We start from the raw sequence: 23,018 nt of genomic DNA on the forward strand, positions 1-23,018 counted from the left end.
AAAATTGAGAGGCAAAAAAAAACATTTTTAATAGAAACCCTTTTTCTAATTTTTTCTTTTGTCCAAGAACTATTGAAAACTAGACCATAATTAAGAGACCAATGTTAACATTCTTAAATGTTAAAAGCTTCTGTAGATGCTTGTGCTTTAAAAAATAAAGGTGAACATATCAAACAATTATTTTTAAATGAGTAAAAAATTAATTAAAAGAAATGGTTGCGTGCCCTTTAAGGTTTAATTACAGGGAAACTTAAGAATCAATTTAAAAAGAAAGTTTCAAATATCAAACTACAAGAAATTTTAACATTCAAAATAGCTCTTTTTGTTACATTTATGTTGTTTCAAAAGTGTTAAAAAAAGTTAACTAAAGACAAAATTTTCAACAAGGTTAGTCCTTTTTCAGGTGCTTAAGACATCTTTTTGCCTTTTTTTCCTTAGTCTGAGATGAGGAGACGTATAGAGGAAGCAAAGAATTGCGATCCATAAAAACACAGAATAATCTCTCTAAAAAACTGTATAAGAAGGTCAACAAAACGATAAACTTATAGCTGCATAAGAGAGAAATGTAGGGCTCAAAATCCATAGCAATGTAAACACGTCCTTCTCCTATAACAAAAGCTAACATTTTTCCCTCAAATGTCAGTCAACAGGAGTGGAGTGAGGTGTGAGGGATTCATAGCTGTTCAGACCCTGGCTCCTGAAAATATGTTCATGGATCAGTATTTCACAAGGTGGCTTAAGGGCAGCAAAATGTGATATGTTAAAGTTTTTCTTTTTTTCCTCCCTTAGATGTTTAGATTCAAGTCATTGACTTCACATCAGGTTTATCTTAAAGTGAAAGAATTCCAGATTGCATATTGAATAAATAGTCATTGTAAATCTGATTTTTGTTTAAAAATTTTGCCGGTTGGGGTGATGTGTAGCCGTGTACTTGTGTATTTGTATAGATGTGCTTAATATATAAGACTTGCAAACAGTTGTGTGGATGCCATGTGATGGTGTGTATGTGTGTATGTATGGGTATGAGCATCAACACATGTAATGATGTAATTTACATATGATACTCATCTTATCCCATGACCTTGTATCATCAGCTGCCCCCCCCCTTCTCCACACACAACCCCTGTCCTGTCTGAGCGGCTAAAACTCAATAAAGTTCCAACCCCCGATTGTAAAAGCAAAACTTGTCCATTAAGAGGCACTCAGCTGTAATCTGTGTGCTCATTTGCTAGGCAGGACAAAAAAGAGGAGAAAATTTGAAAACAGATTAAAACTCGAAAGTACACATTGTAAACTTGAAGGAAATATAGAAAATTTGAAAATAAAAACAGTAAACTGTGGCGTACAGTGGTGACAATGCTCTTCTAAAGTTTGGTACATCGTAGGGTGGATGACTCGTTGAGGCACCAACAGTAGATTGTTTTGGAGGGGAAATGACGTCACCATCAATTCTATCACCTGATGTCAATCATGTTTTGTTGCGAATGGGCTTAAAGCCCCGTCCCAATATAAAGCTAAAATCAGCAGGGAGAAACGAAAAAACAAAAGTTAAAAATACTAAACAGCAGCTGTTACAAAAAAACATTAGCTTTCATTCAGTAACAATGTTGGTTTTTTTTATTTCTAGTTTTAAATTTACAATACACATTTTTACAATTTTCAATGTTTCTTTCAATTTTTTTACATTTACTTTAGAGTTTAAAACTTTTTTTTAATTTTTATTTTTTATTTTTTCTAAATTTGCAATTTCTGTTTTCAAACGTACAATCACGTTTTTCTTTCCATATGTACTTTCTGACAGTTTTTTTCCCCTGTATTTGTTAGTCTAGCGATTAAGGGCAAGTGTTTGTCATTTATTTTTTATAGTTAAGGAAAGTTTTTTAAATCTTTGGTGCACATTTTTACTTGCATCGGTATTCTCTTGTTCTGACATCTGTACACCAGTGCTACACTGGCCTTGATCAGTGTGTAAATTAGACCTTTTCCCACACCAACTATGCTTGCATGTCGTAGACTCAACAAGCATCCTTCAAATCCAGCTGTGGTTCTCTTCAAGGGAGCCAAAGCGATGAGCCGCAATAACCACTTCTTCACATTTTTACCAACCCCGGCCACCATCCACCTCCATACAACCCAGGCCCTCAGCCTCATTTCCTTTCACTGTGCCCAGAAAAATCACAGTGCCGGGCTTTTCTCCAGCTGATCGGAACACATTCAGCCCAGCTTTTATGTCCAGTTTTGATTTACTTGCCAAGGAAAGTCCTTCACTGCCCAGTGACTTTTGTTTTGGTGATAATCCATCATTCCGCTTAGTCAATTTGCCCAGAGTGAATCTGTTTCTGGAATCACTTTTGCTTTCAAATATGTGAAAATAAAAACAAACTCATATTTAGGTATATCTATATTTTTTTGTAGAAACAGATTGTTCATATAACCAGCCTTAGACGGATGCATCTTTAGTTTAAAATTTGCACTTTAGAAGACATGATATTTATTTAAAGACGCAACCCCATGAAAACTGTGTTTCTAGTGTTTTTAACATGTTCTTGTAACATTTTTTTTCATAATGGAGCACATACATAAAGGACATTAATTTCAACATATGTGTTTTTCTTTATTCAAATCGTTGAATCAGGAGCAGAGAAAAAACGTTGTGGGAAAAAGCTTGCAGTTGTGACGTACAAGTTACTATGGCAAACCACAAGCTCCCTGCTCTGCTCCATTTTGATGCATCCACCTGTAGATAATTAGATCCATGTACTTAACATCTGGCATCCCACAACTCAAAGGTGAATTTCTAATGAACTACTACCGCTCTGCAGAAACTATGTCCTAGAAAAGAACACAGCTTTTTAGATTTTGGCTCAGAACGGCATCATAATTAAGACCACTGGGAACATAGATTAAAAGGTGATCGGAGTATGTCTTTAACTTTAATTCTAGCTAACTAGTTTTTTATTATTATTTTTATAAAGGCTCCTGAATGCTCCTTCATACTTTCCCCTCAGAAAATCCAAACAGAGACCATGCATTTGAACAGTTGAGTAACAAAAATGTGTGGAAAAATCTAAAAAATGATTAAAATCCTTCAGAGACGTAGTTCATCTACATGAACTGTTTTGCAAATTTAGGCAAGATAGCATGTAAGCTGTATCTCCTGCGGGTTGAGGTGCATCATCTCCAGTTTCCTATCTTTATTTGTTTCAAAGAAAACTGCTTTACACGATTTATTCCTAGAGACAAGATTATTAGTTATAATACTCACTGACCTGGTGTAAGGATGAATATTAAATATTTCACTTATAGATCAGTCCTTGATAATAAATTACACAATGATGGCTTGTGACCTCAAGGCAGACAATGTATATTTAGTACTTATGAAAGTCTTCAAATACTCTGACTTATCCTAATGCATTCTGTTGTGTTAATAATTGAAAAATACTGATAACTATGTCACCAAAACCCCAATGACGCAGCAAAGGAATTTCCTGCCTGAACTGGTACTTGCAAAGATTTAAAATCTTGTTTTCAGACAGTAAACATATACATTTTTCTCAGGTTTTAAGATGTTTAAATTTTGATCTAAACCTTTCCAATATTTTCTGAAAATCACCACAGTTGAGAATTATTTGATTCATGAAGAGCTTGGATATATAAAATAGGGAAATTATTATCAAAATGAGTCAAAATCCTTTTGCTCCATAATCTTGGCAATAGAAAACTTTGATTCAAGACTCAAAAAAACCTCAATTTTCACTGTAATTTTTTTATTCATTTTAAGGATGTTATTTTAAAGTTCAGTAAATGTAAATGTAAATTTTAACATGTTAGTCTGACAGTAATTGTCACTAATTTTTAATAAAAACTTGGGTTTGTGTTTCAAGAATAAGAGCTTAGATGTAAATGCGGATTCATTCAGATGGACCAACTTGTACTAATATTGTCTTTTCATTTAGTTCTAAATTGAGTCATTTCCACTTATTACATTAGCTTTTTGTCACTGTAATCAAAATAAATGTCAATTAGATACATAAAAACTGAAAAAAATTACTACTTGCTTAGAAATAGCAAAAAATGTACTTATTATTGGGCTGTATAACATTCCGTTTTAAGGAATTCTATTTAACATTTAATTTTTTGTAGATTATTTTTCCTTTTTTATGCTTTTGTGGAACTCCTTGCTTCTAAATTGTGATATTTCAAGATTACTTTGCAAGTAAAAATGACTTGCTACATGTAGTACCCGGACAGGTTATTTAACTACCTTCTTGATTTTTTTCTCAAGATTAAAGTTATTTTCCTAATTTTAGGCCATCTCTTTTTAGAGTGTAAATAACCGTTTTGCAGAAGCTGGGTGCTGTCTTCCCCACAGTTGTCAGAAACCTTTTTGGGGTTTCACAGTGTTACATTCATTACCCAGGTCAGACAAACCTTTATAGTAAAGTTTCTTCAAAGAAAAAGCACAGAATCAAAAATGTCAAAAACTATTCATTTTTTCTAAATAATACTTAGAAATTAAGGCTAATATCTTCACTAACGTACAGGTATTCAGTAAGAATTTGTTATGTTTTCTATGCATTTAAATAGGGATGCGTTTTAATGCATTTATCTTTGCACCATCTGTTTCCAGCCTTTGAATAACATCTCTAAAGTGAACCATTACTGACCATTTAAACTGTTTATTTTTTATGCTTGTATCTGTGTTTCTGAGTGCAATTTCACAAAGATAACAATTTAAAGCAAGTACTAAATCTGTCTGAGTTTGCCATCATGGTAGCACTGCAAAGCACTGAAACTCATGCATGCTAAATTCATAAAGTAGGGGAGTTAGAAGGAAATGTCAGAATAGGATTACACACTAAATTGAAATGCATGGAGAATGACAAGCAAGGACTCTCCAAACACATGATGAGGGCCTAATCTGGAACTAGTGCTTGTAAACTGTTTGTTGGTGTAACATTAGTGTGACTGTTTTCATTAGCATAAATAAAAATAAGAGGGTGTTCATGAATCAGAGCCATCATCCTCTCTGTGGAGAGTGAAACTTTATATGAGAATAAACTGAGGTGTCTGTCAGCTGCTGAAGGCTATGCGATCTGCTGTCTGAGTCCTGCTTCTCTATTCCTGCAAAAGACACAACCCTGCTGGATGATCATTTTTATGACACCGTTTTGCATGCAGGACAGAAACACATGCTCACATTACTGAACCTTTCTACTTACAGAGGATTGTAGAGGTGAGAACAAACACATGTCATTGAAACCAGCTATAGCTATAGCCTCACATTCATAATGCTGTTTTTTATTTTTATTTTTTAACAATTTTTCATCTTTGCATGACTTATCCCAAATAATGTATCTCCCACGTTTTGAACCAGTCACTGTACATTCAAACAAAATAAATGTTTTTTTTTTTTTTTTTTACAATGATGCCTCTTGTCCATCTTCTGGGAAGTGCCTGTGTCATTTTTAATCAACAAGCCATTGGCTGATCGAATAAAAGTAGATTTAAGTCAAATTTTACTCAAATTATGAATAACATTAGGCAGCACTGTGCACAAATAACAACATTTGTATTACTAGCTGAAAGTACTGTAAGGTAAATTATACTTTAACACTGTTTAAGTTTACCTTCTTGTTGCCTGTTTTTTGCCTTCTGACTTTAATTATAAAGCGATCACAGTTGTTTGTCCTTATCCCTTAGATTTATTCATTGTGTTCTATGTTATGTATTTATGTGCTGCAGTGTGGTCTTAACAATTGATAGAATATAAGTAAAAATTCACTCCAGTCATTCATCACAGTAAATGTATCTGACTGGGAGGTTAAAATGAAATATCAGATTTTGTCTGTGAAGTAAGAAGAACCAGAACCAGAATAGAGTTAATCAAATAAGTTGTTTGCATATTACATCATAGCATTTTATTTCAGTTCACATTAATTAGGGAACAGGTGATTGACGGCTCCACAGGAGAACAAAGGGAATTGTACTCACTCTTTAATTTAGAGCGCACTTTGTTGGCCAGCTTTTTGATTTCTGCCATGAGATCCTCGAGTTCAACCTTGGTTTCTGTAGAAAGAAGAGGAAAGCAGATGAAACACATTCAAACCTACCGTAAGTCTGAAAGAGTTTCACAGGGATGGAATCCACACCAACTCATGTGGATTGGCAGTCTCATTTAGGACCAACAATTCATTCAATCTAGTCCACCCAGAACACTTACCGGTAGTTCTTTTTTTTCAAGGAGTGACAGCTTTTTTCCCTTAAATAACAGCTTAAAAACATACAGATTTTGCTGCATGATGCAAAGATGAAAGTTGGTGAGGAGAAAAGAGGCAGTGAAAGTCCAAAAACTTGTGTTATGCTTACAGTGACATGAAATAAAAAAGACAGAAAACATGATCTAATGGTGGAGTTGGACCGGCTTGCTGCTTCGTCGTCCAACCCGTCTTTTTTTTTTTTTGCTTTCTTACATTTGTCAGATTTGGCTTCTACTTGGACGAGTCTTGTGTTTACTGGACAAGCCTAAAATCTGACAGCCTTTGAGCCACAATCACAGGCTAATCTTTATGTGTTTCCGGGTTCCATCGCAATAGTCAAGGTCCAGACGGATTGTCTAAGAATACCCGCTGTGGTCTCTTCAGCTGCTCAAAAAAATGTAGCAGCCTGCTAGATGCAGTTAAGGAGGAAATAAAAAGACAGCAAAAGCAAAGGATTAGGGAAGGAAAACTCCACTGGTGTGCCCACAGGCTAAAAAGAAACAGAGCCAAGCTGTCATCCATCGTAGATAGCACCTCCCACCCCCTGAATGACACAGTGAGGGTCCTAAGAAGCTCCATAAGCGACAAGTTCTTACACCCACTATGCAGAAAGCAGCATTCCTCCAGGTCTTTTGTGTCATCTACTTTAAGACTGAACATGCATCATCAAGCTGAGGAAAAACGTTGAGTTACATGTGGAAATGTGCAGCAGCAAGTGAAACATCATACAGAAAAAATTGTTTTCCATAATATACATTTTAATTGTTTTAAATGTATACCAATGCAGATGGCTATTCATCAAATGGCATCATCACATACCACAGACTTGTAAAACTGCTGTTTTTGACCTGCGTAATATAGCTAAGATCAGAAAAATATTATTTAAAAGTGATGCTGAAAAACTCATCCGTGTGATTGTCACATCCATGCTGAATTACTGTAACTGTGTTCAAGCAGCAAGCCCTAAACGTTCTTTAAAAACTCTACAGCTTGTTCAAAATGCAGCAGCAAGATTGTTAGCAGGAACTAGCAGAAGAGAACACATTAGCTTCCTGTGTTAGTTTCTCTTCCCTGGCTCCCAGTTGAATCTAGAATTGAGTTCAAAATCCTCCTGCTAATCTATAAAGCCTTACATGGTATGTCCTCACCCTATATTAAAGATCTCATAGTGCCTTACCAACCAAACAGAACACTTTGCTCACAAAATGCAAGACTACTTGTTGTTCCCAGAATTAGTAAAAGTACGGTTGGAGGTAGAGCCTTTAGCCAGCAAGCCCCTGTTTTATGGAATAAGCTCCCAGCTCATGTAAGAGCGGCCGACACAGTTTCCACATTCAAAGTTAGGCTTAAAACATTCCTCCTTATTGCTTTATTGCTATCTTACCTACTGTAATGAAGTTTGGGGGAATAATAACAATTTTCATTGCATCCATTATACATATTTCTCCATGGATCTAAGCAGAGGGAAGATGGTTTCATAAACTGGGCCAGGGCGGCCCATTCCTCTTGCTTAGATTTATATCATATTGTGTTAAAATTGATATGCTAAAAATGTAGATTTTCTATTATTGTCTTTATTATTACCATCTGCTATATGTGCCATAGTGCATGCAACTTACTACTAACATGTTTGAATTAAATTTAGTAACAATAACAATTAGCTGCTAGTATGCTGCTAGAAGTTAGAAGCTGGAGAAACTATGGTACACTGGGGTTCTTTCCTCTGTTCTCATCTGCTTCTCCTCTTGTCTCTTCTTGATCATTTATTTATCATTTAGTTCTCCATGCCTCTGTTTGGTGCAGTGCAATACATGTATTGTCCTTTGAGTGAATCCAGATTCCAGGTAGCTCGTCCGTGCTCCTGTACTTGACTGTGGTCCTTACCTCTGGCTCGTCTGTGCCCCTGTACCTGACCATGTACTTTGTCTCTGACTCATCTCTACTCCTGCTCCTACACTTTGCCGTGGAACCGACTTCTGGTTTATCTCGTGCCCCCAGCCGTCCCCCAACTCCATCTGGATGAAGCCCATCTGCTGGACTATTTAAACATGTAGTTGTAAAGTTAGATAAGCCAATTTTTCTCTAAGAGTTCTGGTACATTGCCTGTCCATCCTGGGAGAGGATTCCTCTTTCATGTAGACATTCCGGAAGTTTTTTCTTTTTTTTCCTGGAATCTGTTTTTTGTGAGTTTTTCCTTACTGAGAAGGAGGGTCTAGGGCAGGGATGCCCAGTTTAGTTTTGTCTGTTTAGTTTTCGTTAGCAATCAGCTATTGTATATTTTAACTGATTTTATGTATTGTACAATTAGTGAAGCCCACTGAGACAACTGTGTTGTAATATTGGGCTTTGTAAAACAAATTGAATTGAATTAAATCTAACACATTCATATTAATTATTTTGGGGTTTTCAAGTCTTCCAAAAGAATAAAACAGCAAGGGTTAAACCAAACTGAAACATTTTGAATAATTCTTGAAATGTCCAGTTATTGAAGAAATCAAATAATGAAGTGTAACATTAATCCGTGAGATACATGATCTTGTTCAGAAAAAAAAAGATTATTTTAAAAACACGTTGTCTTTAAGGGGAAATATATCTAAAAGAATGCTTTTATTTTTCCCCGCCTACACACAACTTAATTTTTTTTTGCTTAAGCTCTAGACCAAACCTTGCAGGAACACGGATGAGTGACCAAATGACAATGATAATAAAAGAAAAGCCACCGCTTAGTGACTAAAATTGAATGAGCCACCATTTTGGGCTTTTCTCGTGTCTCTGTGCAACTTCGTGCACTCTGCTCTTCTCCCTGCCTCCTACACAAACCACCTCTCCGCTCACTCAGGAGTGCTGAGGTGACCACAGGTGACAGGTGAGCTCAGCAGACTCCAGCAGTATTCAGCCAAACTCTGCTGACTTCCCTGCAGGCTACTGAGGTGTTCAAAAACAGACTCTGGAGCTTAAAACATGCAAACACGCTGTGGTGGACAACAGTGGATTAAGATGACCTACATGGGAGCGACAACAAACACATGGCGGAAGTTACAAAAACTGAAAGCCCCGTAAAACCTGAGGGATAAAAAACCCCCAAACATTTAAATGAACCATAAACATACAGATTTCCGTGATCATAAGATTGCTGTAGTGTCAACCTTTAATCAAAAGTTCATTAAGATGTGAATATTGTAATTTTAGCATTGACATTTATCGTTTTTGCACTGTCATACTAGTGAGAAACAACATCTCGTCTCACCTGTGTATTTCTCTGCAAATACTATGTGTGAAATGACAATAAATTAATCTTGAATCTTGTAATAGAAAGAATCCACGTCAGAGAGTTTTAAAGGATTAATAAACAGGTTTTAAAGAAAATGTACCAAATTTGTTTACATTAAATGGGAGTGGTTTTTGAATCAAATTGTGTATGGCTATAAATCAAATGTAGGTTTTTATAAATTGCTATGTTGATTTCCTCTAAATGGTTGAAGAAGAATCAAACAGGCCAAGGTAAAAAACAAAACAAAACAAAAACCTTCATTTTTTGCAGCTTTGTTGTACTGTTATTTTCTGTCTTTGGCACGAAAAATCTTCATGTAATAAAGGAGTTTTGTGGTACAATTTTTGGCCAGGTGCAAACTAAGAGTCAAAATCAAAAATCATTGCAAAGAAAAATCAAACACACTGTTGTCAGGTTAACCTTTTGAGTCAAACCCAACTGCCTGCAGTTCTTCTTTAATTTGTTTGCTTTCGCTTATTTCCTGCCTCTTTAGGCTTGTATGAATCACGAGGATGAATTAGAAGCAGAGGTACGCATTGCATCTGAAGCCAATACAGACAGAGCCTAATGGATAATTTGATAACGCAGTATGACAAGCAACTCAATCACTTTTACATGTTCAGTTATTAAAACATATTACGCACATGTTTTTTTTGTTTTAATGAAAGAAGTTTTGAAATATGAGAACAACATCATGACCTTGTTTAAAGTTGCATGACAAAGCTACATAAAGTTTTCTTCTTCTAGGTAGTTTGAGAAATATTTGCCTGCACACAGCCAGATGGCACACTGACAAACTTTATTACACTTTATAATATTCACAGAGAAATTAAATGCATAACATGAGCTTTATTCAAACGCCTATACCTCTCCAAGCAACATCCCACAATAAACCCCCTGATCAGCTCATTTGATAGTGTAAAAGAGATGGAGAATTATTACATGCTTTGAATCTGCTTAACAGAATTTTCATATCAGTACATGTAAGTCTTTGCTATCTGCATCTCAATATTACAAGGCTTAGCTTATATATAGAGAATAAGCAGCAATCTTCATAATGTTGTTCTTGACTACTGTTTTTGGCCACTTTAGCTATTTGTTTCAGTTAGTTCGTATACAAAAGTACAATAGCAACAAAGCCTTGTACCTTGTCACATTTCAGCTACAGTGTTAGATGTCCTCAGTAAATTATATCCTTGAGATTTAGAAAAAGTTGCAAAAATATTGATAGTTTGATGGTTTTGCCCAATGCTGTGGATCATGTTTAATTCATTACCCATCTTTCTGAAGCTCATCGCATTGCTCTTATTCTTGCCTAAAAGGATTTAATTGTGAAAAAAGTCACCAAACACAGTTTGTCACCCCTTTTTCCCACAATGTACATGAGACGTTACATTCTGTTTTGTTCACACAGACTATTCTCCTTTTAAAATGTAGGTGTTATTTGTAAATAAAGGAAAGGTGCCATTTTATTGTATAATCCGGAAAAAAGGAGGCTGCACACCAATCACAAGCATAAGCTCAGCACTGAGCCTCACTCAGTGTGAAGTATTGTTTGTGCCACTCTGCCTTCTTTACCGAGTGTTATATCCAGTTCTGATCCTCTGCTTTCCTGACCCTGTACTACATTTGACTCCGTTTTCCTGCCCCCTGGCCTGAATCCCGCCTGGATCCTGACTTCTCTTGTTTCTCCTTTGATGCTCCAGTGCTCGTTGTTGATCCCTGCCTGCCTGACCCTGATTTAGCTTTGTGGGCGTTTAGCTGAGCCAATGAACCTGCTGCATTTTTGAACCAGCTGTCTGCCTGTTCTTGTGACACAGACAGGATAAAGTGTAATAAAACAAAAATAAGCATATAAAAACTGCCAAAAAATGTGCAGCATTTGTGCAGTAAAATCATCAGGCAACCAATGACGAACAACAAATAGTCACTAATCACATGTGCAATATACATAACTAACCCAAAGGACCCTAAACACACTCACAAATGAAGAACTAAAAATTCAATAAACTGAGGCAGTGCTGCATGTGAGTAAAGCATTCACTGTATTTCCATATCTTTGTGTGAAAATTATTTTTTCCCTGCAATCTAGCTGCGAGTGATCACATTCATGCTGTGTACTCTGAGAGCAGCAGGGTCACAGACTGATCTGAGGTGGTGGGAAGATGCCTTCTGGACAAAAAAAAAAGCCACTCAGTAAGCAGTGCTTTGTCTCTGTGTATAAAAAATAAAACCTGTTTTACAATACGTTTCCATATGGTCACTACTGGTTCTCACTAATACTACTAGTCACCACAGCAAGTTATGAGAAGGAAAAAGAGAATGGAACAGCACGGCACAGCAGATAAACTCAAGTGTTTCTGTCCTGTTTAGAATAACTTTAAAAAAAAAGTTTAATTGACATGATTAGAAAAAATATGTTGATGATTATAGGAGAGAATACACACTTCAAATTATATCCCTGTCAATTTATGAGTGATTTCTGGTATTGTGATTTTGGAACAAAATCTATAACAAGATGAAACTTCTTTAACCTCTTAAAACCGGCCATCCACATGCGTGAACATCACATTTCGGGTTATATTACCACAGTAGTTCATTCAGCTTAACTGGGGCCCTGTAACTATATGTGTAGAGGGTTAGCTCAACTCAAATAATAGCTCGGGTCTGAAAAGGTTAAAGCTGGCTGGAGTCATTGTTAGTGTTAAATGGCTGCAAATTCAGATATGTTGAGAGGCAGCTGGGTTTTTACAAACTGTAAAACTGAAAATTGCCTGGGTTGTTTGTTTTGAGAAGTTAAATTCATATAGTTCTCAGATTGGTTACTTTAAATAGCTGTCTTAAGAGGACCATCTTCAGATTTGTGTGTACCTGTTGCTATGTTTCTTTAATTGACCTTCAGGTTCTAATTTGTTCTGGTTCATCTGCAAGCACAACTGTGCGCCTGAAGTGCAATGGTTCACAGGGAGAGGCGCGAGATTATTCAAAGGTCAAACCCCCATTTCTGTGAAACCATGGCAACCCTGGCTGACCTGTATCAGAAAGGCAGCTGCAAGCATCAGATAATAGAATAAAACTTAGCAGACAGAGCTTCAGGGACAAAGGTGTGGATTTATGTGGTGGCATGTCTTTTATGGAGCCATGTTAGAATTCATTCTTGCGGAAAAACAGACTAGGGCAACGTGATAGATCAAGGATCTATTCATCTCCATTATTAGATATGTGAAAAGTGGAAGAGTGCCAACAAAGATGAATAAGTAGAGGGGAGAGTGAGAGGGAGGCAAATCAGAGGGCAAAACTGAGGAGTCAATTGAGCTGTGGCTTCACACTCCATCCCTCTCCATCTCAAATGGAATCGTCAGGTCATGCTTGTTGCCATCATTAAGACTGTGTTGCTATGGCGATATGTGTAGTTGATCCTCTCAGCAGCTTGAGAATGTTTCAAAGTGACAGAGACGAGAGCTGGAGAGATGCTACAAAGCAGGGAGAAATGTGGAGGGTAGAGGAGAGACAGTGTGAGAAAGTGACAAATATAAATGTCATTTATTGTAACAAATGCTTTAAGGTTGATCACTGGCTTCTTCACTGACAGTGTTAAACTTGAGAAGCGGAAACTAATTTCAACATTTTGAGTTTGCTACATTCAGATGAGGATTGTTCATCTTTAAATTTCCCGCATATATCTTTAGCTTACTCTAGTAAATTATCATGCATGACTTCACATGGTGAGTCCTGGTGTCACGACTTCTGTAGCGCTGGGCTCATCATCAATCAAAGGTCTATGTTTAATGATACAGATTCTGTTCTTGAAAGTTACAACTTAGTAATATTTTCTTGTGATAAAATGCAGCAGGAATTTGAGCAACTGAAAAGAGAAAAACCTTCAACTGACAGAATTAGGAGCAAACAATGGCAGCAGCAGCAGCAGCAAGAAGAGCAACAAACACCTCCAGGTGGGCAAACAGGTCAGCCTTTTCTGTCTGAAAGCATGGGGGCTTTAAAAGAAGATTTTTAAGCTGCACAAACTCAGGATGGTAGTTATTTGTCAGACGCTGATTCTCCAAGTTGTCCCACTTAAAAAGATGAGAGAGGTCTGTAATGTTCACCATAGATACACTTCAACCGTGAGAGACAGAATGTGAACATTCAATCAAGGAAATCCCTTTGTGTGATTTTTAAAGAATTTCTTTGTATGATTGTTTGTAAACATGGTAGAATCCTGTTCCTCATATACCTGTTGCTTCTTCCTTAAGTTCTTTTGTCCTCCACTCGTTAACTGTGTTAAAAGCACCTGTTTGAACTGGTTATCTGTATACAAAGACATCTGTCCACACCCTTAAACTGTCAGACTGCAACCTCTCCACCAAGACGAAAGAGCTGTCGAAGGACACCAGAGATCAGATTATTCATCCCAACCAGATGGAATGAAAGAATCTACAATAATCATCAAGCAGCTTGATGAGAAGAGATCAACTGTTGGAGCAGTTATTTGAAAATGAAATAATACAAGACAATCTCCCTCAACCTGGAGCAGGAGCTCACCTGGTGGGGTACAAATGATCTTAAGCAGAGTTGGGAAATAGTGCAGAAATACACGGGGGAACTGGTCAATGACCTGAAGAGATCTGGGACCAAAGTAACAAAGGTAACTTTTACTTTACTAATACACTACGTAGCAGCAGAGCTCCAAAGGTCCCCCTGCTTAAACCAGAACATGTCCAGAGCTGTCTAAAGTTTACAGAAACCCTCTGGATGATCCAGAGCTCAGTTACATTCTTTTGGAAATCATGGTTTTAGATTTTGTTTTTTGAAATAAGATATTCTAACAGAAAAAAAAGTATATTACACATCCATCTCCTCAAAAGAAACAAACAAATTGGCACATTTTAAAGAACCAAGCAGAGAAAAAATGTCTCTTCCCCCTTTTATGCAGATTGTATAGTAAGGGAAAAAAACACTGCGCTTCTTGAGGCATATGTAAATAAATACTAAGATCGTTCATTACATATGGAAACCTAGGACAAAAACAATCAGTTGGCCACCATCCCACACTGGTGTTCTTAAACATTACCCCTTAAGCCTAAATGAAACAAAATAGGAAGTAAAGAAAAACAACAATAAAAAGATAGGTATGACATTTAAGAAGGCACAAAACTGGTTTCAAATTTAGGTCCTTATACTTGACTAGGCCATGAGTCCTTTACAATTGGGTTAAAGATTTCCTTCAGGCTTCAAAATAATTGCTGCTGTGCGCTCCAACAGAAAAAAAAAGAACGAAGGAAAAAAAAATTGTACTCATTTTAAAGTAGAGCTGCTGTCTGAAAGACAACTTCCTCCAAATTTTGGTTGACCACCTTTAACCGAAAATAAAGTAAATAACCACTTTGGTTTAGTTGAACGTTCTCTTGTGTCTCAGATTATATACCTTTCTTTAATCTAGATTAAAGGGCCTATATGATATTATTGAGCCTTTTATAGTGAACGATGTGTCTTCATTATTCATTCACTCCTTCGATCATTGGTTGACCTGCTCAATCACCTGAGCCACTGCCGCCCCATGATCACACTATAATATATTAGTTTTTTTCCCAGAGCATTTCTCCAACGTGGAGGTAAGACGACTGGATCTATGAGGCACCGGCTTTTGCCCCTTGTGGGTGCCGCCCAATTCATGACGTCAACTTCAGTCGACCTCGGCAGCGTGTCTGCGTCTTGCCCACAAAAACAAACAACATCCAAACTTTTGCAAAGACGTATGTGCATCTTGTGCATATAAAATGAAAGCCTGTGCTGGCAGAGCAGACTCTTCGTGGCAGGGGCTGTTCATGACTTGTCTACGTCAGTTCATGAGGACACAGTCGTTTTCGGGGAGTGGGAGGGGCTGGTGCTTTTCTGTGTGCTGCCTAATTCTATCCATCGGGGAGTCTGGTTGTCCTCAATCTCCTTGGGTCTACATTTCCCTAAAACTGACATGCATCTTGGCTTACAATGCCATTCTGGACTTTAACTGCTGTTCAAAGGAGGTTTGGTGGTCTCGACTTACCATCAGCGTCAAAGAATGGGCTGCAACTTGTCCAGATTGTGTCCAAACGAAGTCCTTTTCATTTCTGATGGTGAACTTCATTCCTTCTGTAGGTTTTCCAAATCTATTGCTTGGCTCAAGGGTTCAGTCAGCCTTTCTTTCAGGTTCCACCTTTAGTGAGTAGTAAAGAAGTCTTTCCCTTATGTGCTTTAAGGAACCTCATCCTGGTCCTCTTCAGAATACACTGCACACTTCAATAGGTTTGGCACCTTTTCAGATGGTTTATGGTTATCTTCTTCTGTTCTTTGTCTCCTCAGAAGGTGAGGTGATGGTATTCCTGGATCTTGCCTCTGCTTGGCGGCTGTCGTCTGTGGCATGGTGTCCCCTAGAAGTTACTCTGGACTGTATCAGCTTACAAGGCGAACGCAGAAGGTTTCCTTCTCCTTTCTATCAGTTGAGGCACAGGGTTTGGTTGGCAACTCCTGATTTTCTTATTTGTGTTGAAAGGAGAACCTAGGGACCACATTCCATTGACCCTTTTCCCATCTCCAAAGTTGACAGCCTGGTGGCTGTTTGTCCGTGACTTCTCCAGCCGCTGCATCTGTGGGGTAAGCAATACCAGCAGGACTGGGAGGATTAAGGTTCTGAACAGTGGGATATTTTATTTTAAAATCCTCCAACTTTTTTTCCCAACTAAATCAATTTCATTGATGCAAGAGACAGACTTGCATCTTGTTTAATAAATAATAATAATAATGATAATCTATCTATCTATCTATCTATCTATCTATCTATCTATCTATCTATCTATCTATCTATCTATCTATCTATCTATCTATCTATCTATCTATCTATCTATCTATCTATCTATCTATCTATCTATCTATCTATCTATCTATCTATCTATCTATCTATCTATCTATCTATCTATCTATCTATCTATCTATCTATCTATCTATCTATCTATCTATCTATCTATCTATCTATCTATCTATCCATCCATCCATCCATCCATCCATCCATCCATCCATCCATCCATCCATCCATCCATCCATCCATCCATCCATCCATCCATCCATCCATCCATCCATCCATCCATCCATCCATCCATCCATCCATCCATCCATCCATCCATCTATCTATCTATCTATCTATCTATCTATCTATCTATAGTGAACAAAGAGGATATCAAAGGCTAAGTTCACACTGCAGGCTGAAACGACCCAATTCCGATTTTTTTGCCCCTATGCGACCTGTATCTGATCTTTCCATGACAGTCTGAACGACACAGATCCGTTCTTTTCAAATGTGACCCAGGCCACTTGGGTATGTGGTCTTGAATCTGATACGTATCCGATCTTTTAAAATGCTACCTCGGTCTGAACGTCTAGGCCAAATGTTTCCGATCCGTACGTCATTAATACGCTACAAATGTCATCATTCTGCGTTGAAGTAGGCGGGAACGAGAGCATAAACATCAACCATGGTGGACGATGCTGCTGAGACAAGTCAGTGGAAGGGAAGCTCGGTCACCGATTTGATTCATATTTGGGGTGACAGCTCTATTCAGGCCAAACTTCAGGGTTCTTATCACAACCGGGCGGTTTTTGAAAAAATTTCCAGTGAAATGGGCGAGCGTGGTGTTGAATCTTTCCCGTGATTACTCCCCCCCCCTTTCCGACTGTGGATCCTCCTTCGGGGTTCACTTCCTGGTTCTGACCCCTAAGATTCTCCAGAGCGAGTTAATGAAGAGTCAATAGCAGTTCTGCTGGGGGACACCTTCTTTTATTATCGTTCTCATTCCTCCCTAACACACAACATGAATGCGCGCCCCCACTGCCCCTCTCACTGGTTATTTCATGCTTTGTGGGATGTTTCTAATGGAGGATATATATATATATATATATAAAATGAAGCATAAAATCCCATTTCTGAATATGTCTTTATGTACACTGTAGTGAATCAGGAGCAGATGAAAAAAAATGCTGTTTGAAAAAGCTTGTAGCTGTGACATAGAAACTACAATTGGGGGCCACAAACTCCCTGCTGCAGTGCTCTATTCCAATGCATCTAGTTGCAGACAAATAGATCTATGTACGTCTTTGTTTTCCTCATCTGAGCTGACATCTGGCTAAAAACTGTACGACTGGACAGCTCCAATATTGCTCTCCATTTTTGTTTCACCAATATTGTTAGCTTGAGGTTGTGAGGGGCTGTAAGCTAACTGGAGAAAGTTTAAAAGGGATGATGGGAAAGGAGGGCAGGCTTACTCCACTGCCCATAACTCAGAGGGGAATTTCTGATGATTTCCTGCAATTCTGCTGAAATTATGTACTAGAAAACATAAGGTTGTTATTTTGGCTAAAAACGGCATAAACATAATTAAAAGACCACTGAGAACGCTTTAAAGTTGAAAACGATAATTGGAGTTGGAGTTCAAAAAGATAATACCTGTTCTGATAAACTAATTTTGAGAGAAAAAGCTTACAAACAATAATGCAGTAACATGTTACAGACAGATCCAGATTTTCGGTTCAAAAATGTGAACCCAACTCGTAAATACAAAAAGTTGCAGTTTTTCAAACAACCTCCAGAGGGAGCATTACTCCTTTAACTACCATGTGAAAGACAACCACATCTGCAGTAAAATAAACATGTGTACAGCCTTAAAACAAAAAAATGTTTTAATGTTTACAGCTTAATCTGGTGTTGACCACTATTTTTTAATTTTATTTTAGAGCTTAGCCTCTTGCATAATTAGTAGGGTTATTTTTTGGGATCTGGGTGGCTAAAAAGAAATTTTACCATATTTTGGGCAAAGGGTAAAAAAATAAAGCACAATAATGAACTTTCGTTCGGCAGCAGTCATTTATTTTCAACCTCATACTCAATTTAATCTAGTGGAAATAGGTTTGTCAACATAATAGAGAAAGATGACAAAGCATTGGAGCTCTGATTTAACTGGCTTTCAGCTAACAGAGGCAGCTGTGCAAGATAGAACCATGCTGTCTTGCAGAGAGCCCGGTTGGTGGGAACGTGCTCCTCCAATCTATCAGCTCTTTTACAGCATCTGACAGATACTGATATTAACTTGAAGGTGTCATTAGGAAAGGATGACCGGAGCTTCTCACTGCCTCACAGAGCGCTTCTGACTGACACTCACTAAGAACAGTGGAGGTCAGTCAAACTATTCTGGGCTCATTGTTTAAATCTACTGACAGCTCAGCTGTGTGTTAAAAAAAAAAAGGAAACACAATGTGAGTGAGTCAGAGGTCAGGTAAAAGTTATTCTTCATTCTCAGATTTAGGCTAGTGAGTGGCAAGACTGACCTCTCACATACCCCACAAGTCCCCAACAGTTCCAACAGCTTCATTTGAAAAAGACAACTTTACAGAGAATAACTTTTAAAAGAATAACAGAAATGTGTATGTTAGGCGTTCAGACATATGTAAACATAAAAATGCTGACTACAAAAAAAAAATAGTACCCCAACGACATTAAAAATATCATTTGACATCTGACGTCTAAATTAGTTGTGATCCAATGATCTCCATGGATGTTTTGATTAACCATCACATTATTGACGGGAGTTTTGTGAACAGGGCTGAAGAAAAAAAAACATTGGGAGAAAGAACTGTCAGACAGTATAATAAATAAGAACAACTATTAAAATCTGATGAAAATTAGTTTAAAAGACAGGGAAAAAAGCTCAGAGTGGAAAGCCCTGTGTCTGTGTGAAAATGTAAATTGAGCAAAGGTGACAGAAAACAGGTAATTTAAGTATTGGTCAAATTGAGTAAAAATAATAATACTTTTCCAGACCATTATTTCCTTTAATTCTATAAGAATGTTGATTTAAGCACAATTCAGAAAACATAGCCAACAGATTTCAATAGCAAACAAACAATTTACAAACAACGGTTTTCTTTTGCCAAAGTTACTTTTTTAAATTAACTATTTGTGAAAATATTACAAATATTAATCTAGTTTTTATCTGACAAGTTTAGCTAATAGTTTTTTCAGATGTTAATTTCAAATCGATGTTAAATTTGTGGCTTTTTATGCTTCCTTTGATGATGTGGTTTTACCTCACATCAAACAAATATCAATGTTTTCATAAAATGTTATAAGTAAAAATCCAAATTAATTAGATAAAAAGTAGTTTTTGGTCCATTTTCTCGCAATTTAGAACATTAAAATATTTCATCTTGCTTAAATAAAGACACAACATTTCTAACTAAATGCAGAAAGTCAAATAATGGTACTGTTGTGACTGGGGGTCAGTGCAGAAACTGTCCTGTTTGCTAAAAGCATTTGTCATCACAGAAAGAGTGTGGAAATGTAAAGATCGTGACACTATCTTTAATGCCTTTAGAAATAAAGAGATATGTTAAAATTCAAAGTTTGTTGCTCAAAAAACAAACTTCCTGTCTTACAAAAATAAGCAAACAGCTAAAAGAGTGGCATGTAGTGGAATCACTGAAAGTATGGTTTCTCTAATAAATCTGTCTGTCTGTACTAGAATCAACGTAAACATGAATTTTTTTACCTCAGCGTCTTTTGTAAACACTTTCTGATTTGTAAATTTTGTCGAGAAACTGCTGCTATATAGCAGAGGTTAATGTATTTTAGGGAGAAAATCTGTGTTGTGGAACCATTTGGCTTTTATCTTGTTATGTTGCACAGTTGTTGTAAGCTGTCGGGATTCACTTTTTTGATAAGATACCAATGTGAAGAGCTCCCAAGTGGCCAGCCAGGGCTTTTCTGACAGGAAAAAAATGTGTCCATACTCCTTTAGTAGCTTACATGGGTCTCTGTTGGTTGCCAAGCAACTGTTCCTGTCCCATCAGTAATCTAGCACATAGATAATAGTGTTTAGTCTATTTTTCACGTTTTTGCAACATATTTTAGTAACAAAATAAAACAAAATATTAAAAATTTCAGAAAAAAAGGCTTATTTTCTTGTTTTTATTAATCTAACTTATCTGATGTTTCAGCTGCTTCAAGCAAATTAGCAATTATTTTCATTTAACAAAACATTGTCCATAACTGGAAAAGACTGAGAAAATATCAAAACTTTCAGCAGGAGCCAGACCCAATTTTTATGTGGACTTATGTATTTTATTAACATGAAGTCCGTAGAAACATGAAAACCACATCGGTTTATGTTGCCATCACAACTAAATGAAAGCTAATCATGAACACTGGGGTCAACTCTTTCCTTCATTAACCTTTAAGCCTACATTAGTTCTCTTCTAGCAGGATTTATTGTCTGAGGCGGAAACCGCACATCATATTTAGTTTTTCACATTCACCACACAAAAGCTCCCATAATTATAATAACATGACTACATCAGTCTGGGAGCGATAAGCATCTGCTGCTTTGTCCTCGCTAACTTTGGGTCAATTCCTATCATTTCACTTTTCAACTCACATGCATTTGCCCTTATTTTCTTCATCTCTGACTGGCTTTCTGCCTCTCCCTGTAAATGTATTACTGCTCCTTTGTGTGCTCTACTTATTGATTGTCTAGAGTCCAGATGCTGGTTTTTAAAGAGACACAATCTGAGCAGATATTTCAAACATTGATAACAGTCTGGGACACTGTAAGAGGATGGGCAACGACACATAATCAGATTTTATCTCAAGGAAGTTCTCATTCCCCCAACGATTCATTAGGGCTGCAACTAATGAGTCTGAAAGTACCACGTTTTTCCCCCTATCATCTAAACAGTTTTATGATACAGCAAAGAGAATCTCACATGAATAAGAAAAAAAAGCCTGTCTGAACAAAGTTTCACCGTCAAGATAATTGATTATGACGGTAAATTCATGCAGCTTGTGATGGAATTTCAGATTTGTTTGCAGCTTTCATGTGTGTGCAGTTTGGGGAAACTGAGAGTGAGACTGTTAGATGATGAGACCTTTGAAGCTGTTAGGGGGAGTTCATGTTCACGCTGGATTATTTAAATATTTCATGGGGATGGAGATGCAAACTAGTGTTTGTAAGTAAGAGTCTTTTTCGTTTTGTCAAACAAGTGGAGGGAGAGTGATGCTGCTTACCTTCACGTGTTTTGACCGCTGGCCTGCAGTCTTCCTCAGAGGGTTTCATGCCCGTCATGGAGTGTCACCATCAGCTGCTTGTGATGGGCGTGGCCCGTCGGACAAACCTGTCAGGTCTATCTGAGTAACCGCTTCGAGATGCAGAGACTTAGATGCTATCACCCACTTGGGATGCTGCTTTCAGAGGAACACAACTATGGCAGAGGGGGTGTGGCCATTGAACAAAGCTGACAGCTGATAGAGACACGGTAGAGGACGGTTGTGAAAGCTTCTGAGAAAGACTGGAAGCCAGCGATCAAAACATGTAGAATTAAACTACATCTTTATCCTTACATTTGTTAGTAAAAAAAAATAAAAAAATAATGCAGATAAACAGACTAAGGTTTTTCTAAACCAGTGTTTGCTTTAAGTTTGCACCTTTCCACAAGAAAATTGAGGATCTCATTCACAACCAACAAATGGTTTCCCTTTGAATTACATAAGAGTGGTTTGCAATTCTTTCATTTCGTAATGGTGCCACAACTTTGTAACTTCCAATAATCCCTTAATACCAGTCAGTTTTATCTAACGTCATGATACGGATTCTTATATTTACTATCTATGTTCTGTAAACACGACTGGGTCAGAATTTTGATTAGAATGTCAGGAATAACACTGAAGAGCTTCTGTTTTTTATTCATCATATCTATAAATCTGTTTTGTCTCATATGATTGTTGCCTGTGGACCTATTACTTAAAAAAAATAATTGAAGTTTGAGGCAATGTTTTTGTACCTGCTCTCTGCAGAAAGGGAAAAATTTTCTCAACTTGGATGTCACATCAACTGACTGGTAGGTTATTAGCCTCTTCTTCCTCTCTGGGAATGTCCTTTTCCTCATTCAATAGTACGTAAGACAGCCTCAGTCTTAGTTTAAAATAGGAAAATACCGTGACTTTAATGCTTTCTTCTTACAAATAAAATTACAATCTAAATCCAAGTCCAAATGCTGGAGACCATAACTGAGATGCTACTTAAGATTTAGGGAGACGGAAGGTAATTGAGGTGATTTATCTTCAACTGGAAGAGTTATCTTCCTGGCTTTGTCCTCCATTATCTCTCCATGTGTACTTAGCCTTTGGCATGAATGTCACATCACATTGACCTCTCTTTTATACGGATACTATTTTATGCCGTGTAAAAGCCCTATCTTCACAGGTCAGACAGTCCGAACGAGATGTGAGCCACGAGGAAATTAAATGCGATAACAGAGAAAAGCAAAGACAGAGACAGCTGAGAAGTAACAAAGGGAGCTGGGGAGCCTGCACACTTTTAAATTCTGGTAAGGAAGATTTGGCCAACAAAGATCCAACGGTGGAAGAAGATTTAGCCAAAACAAAAAGACTAGAAATAGCAACACTGGCA

General features: G+C 37.3%; 1 protein-coding gene across 3 annotated transcripts in view; it reads right to left on the reverse strand.

The window, feature by feature from the left end:
* The window catches only part of LOC101175011 (syntaxin-1A), a 75,751-nt gene that overhangs the window by 16,087 nt on the left and 36,646 nt on the right, over positions 1-23,018 (reverse strand). For all 3 annotated transcript variants that reach the window (XM_011482505.2, XM_020708238.1, XM_020708237.1), the window contains exon 4: positions 5,995-6,069. In XM_011482505.2, the coding sequence (XP_011480807.1) occupies positions 5,995-6,069 (75 nt within the window). The remainder of the gene's footprint in view (positions 1-5,994; positions 6,070-23,018) is intronic.

The sequence above is a fragment of the Oryzias latipes genome, chromosome 13 (genome assembly GCF_002234675.1).
Source record: "Oryzias latipes chromosome 13, ASM223467v1".
NCBI classification, from domain to species: domain Eukaryota; kingdom Metazoa; phylum Chordata; class Actinopteri; order Beloniformes; family Adrianichthyidae; genus Oryzias; species Oryzias latipes.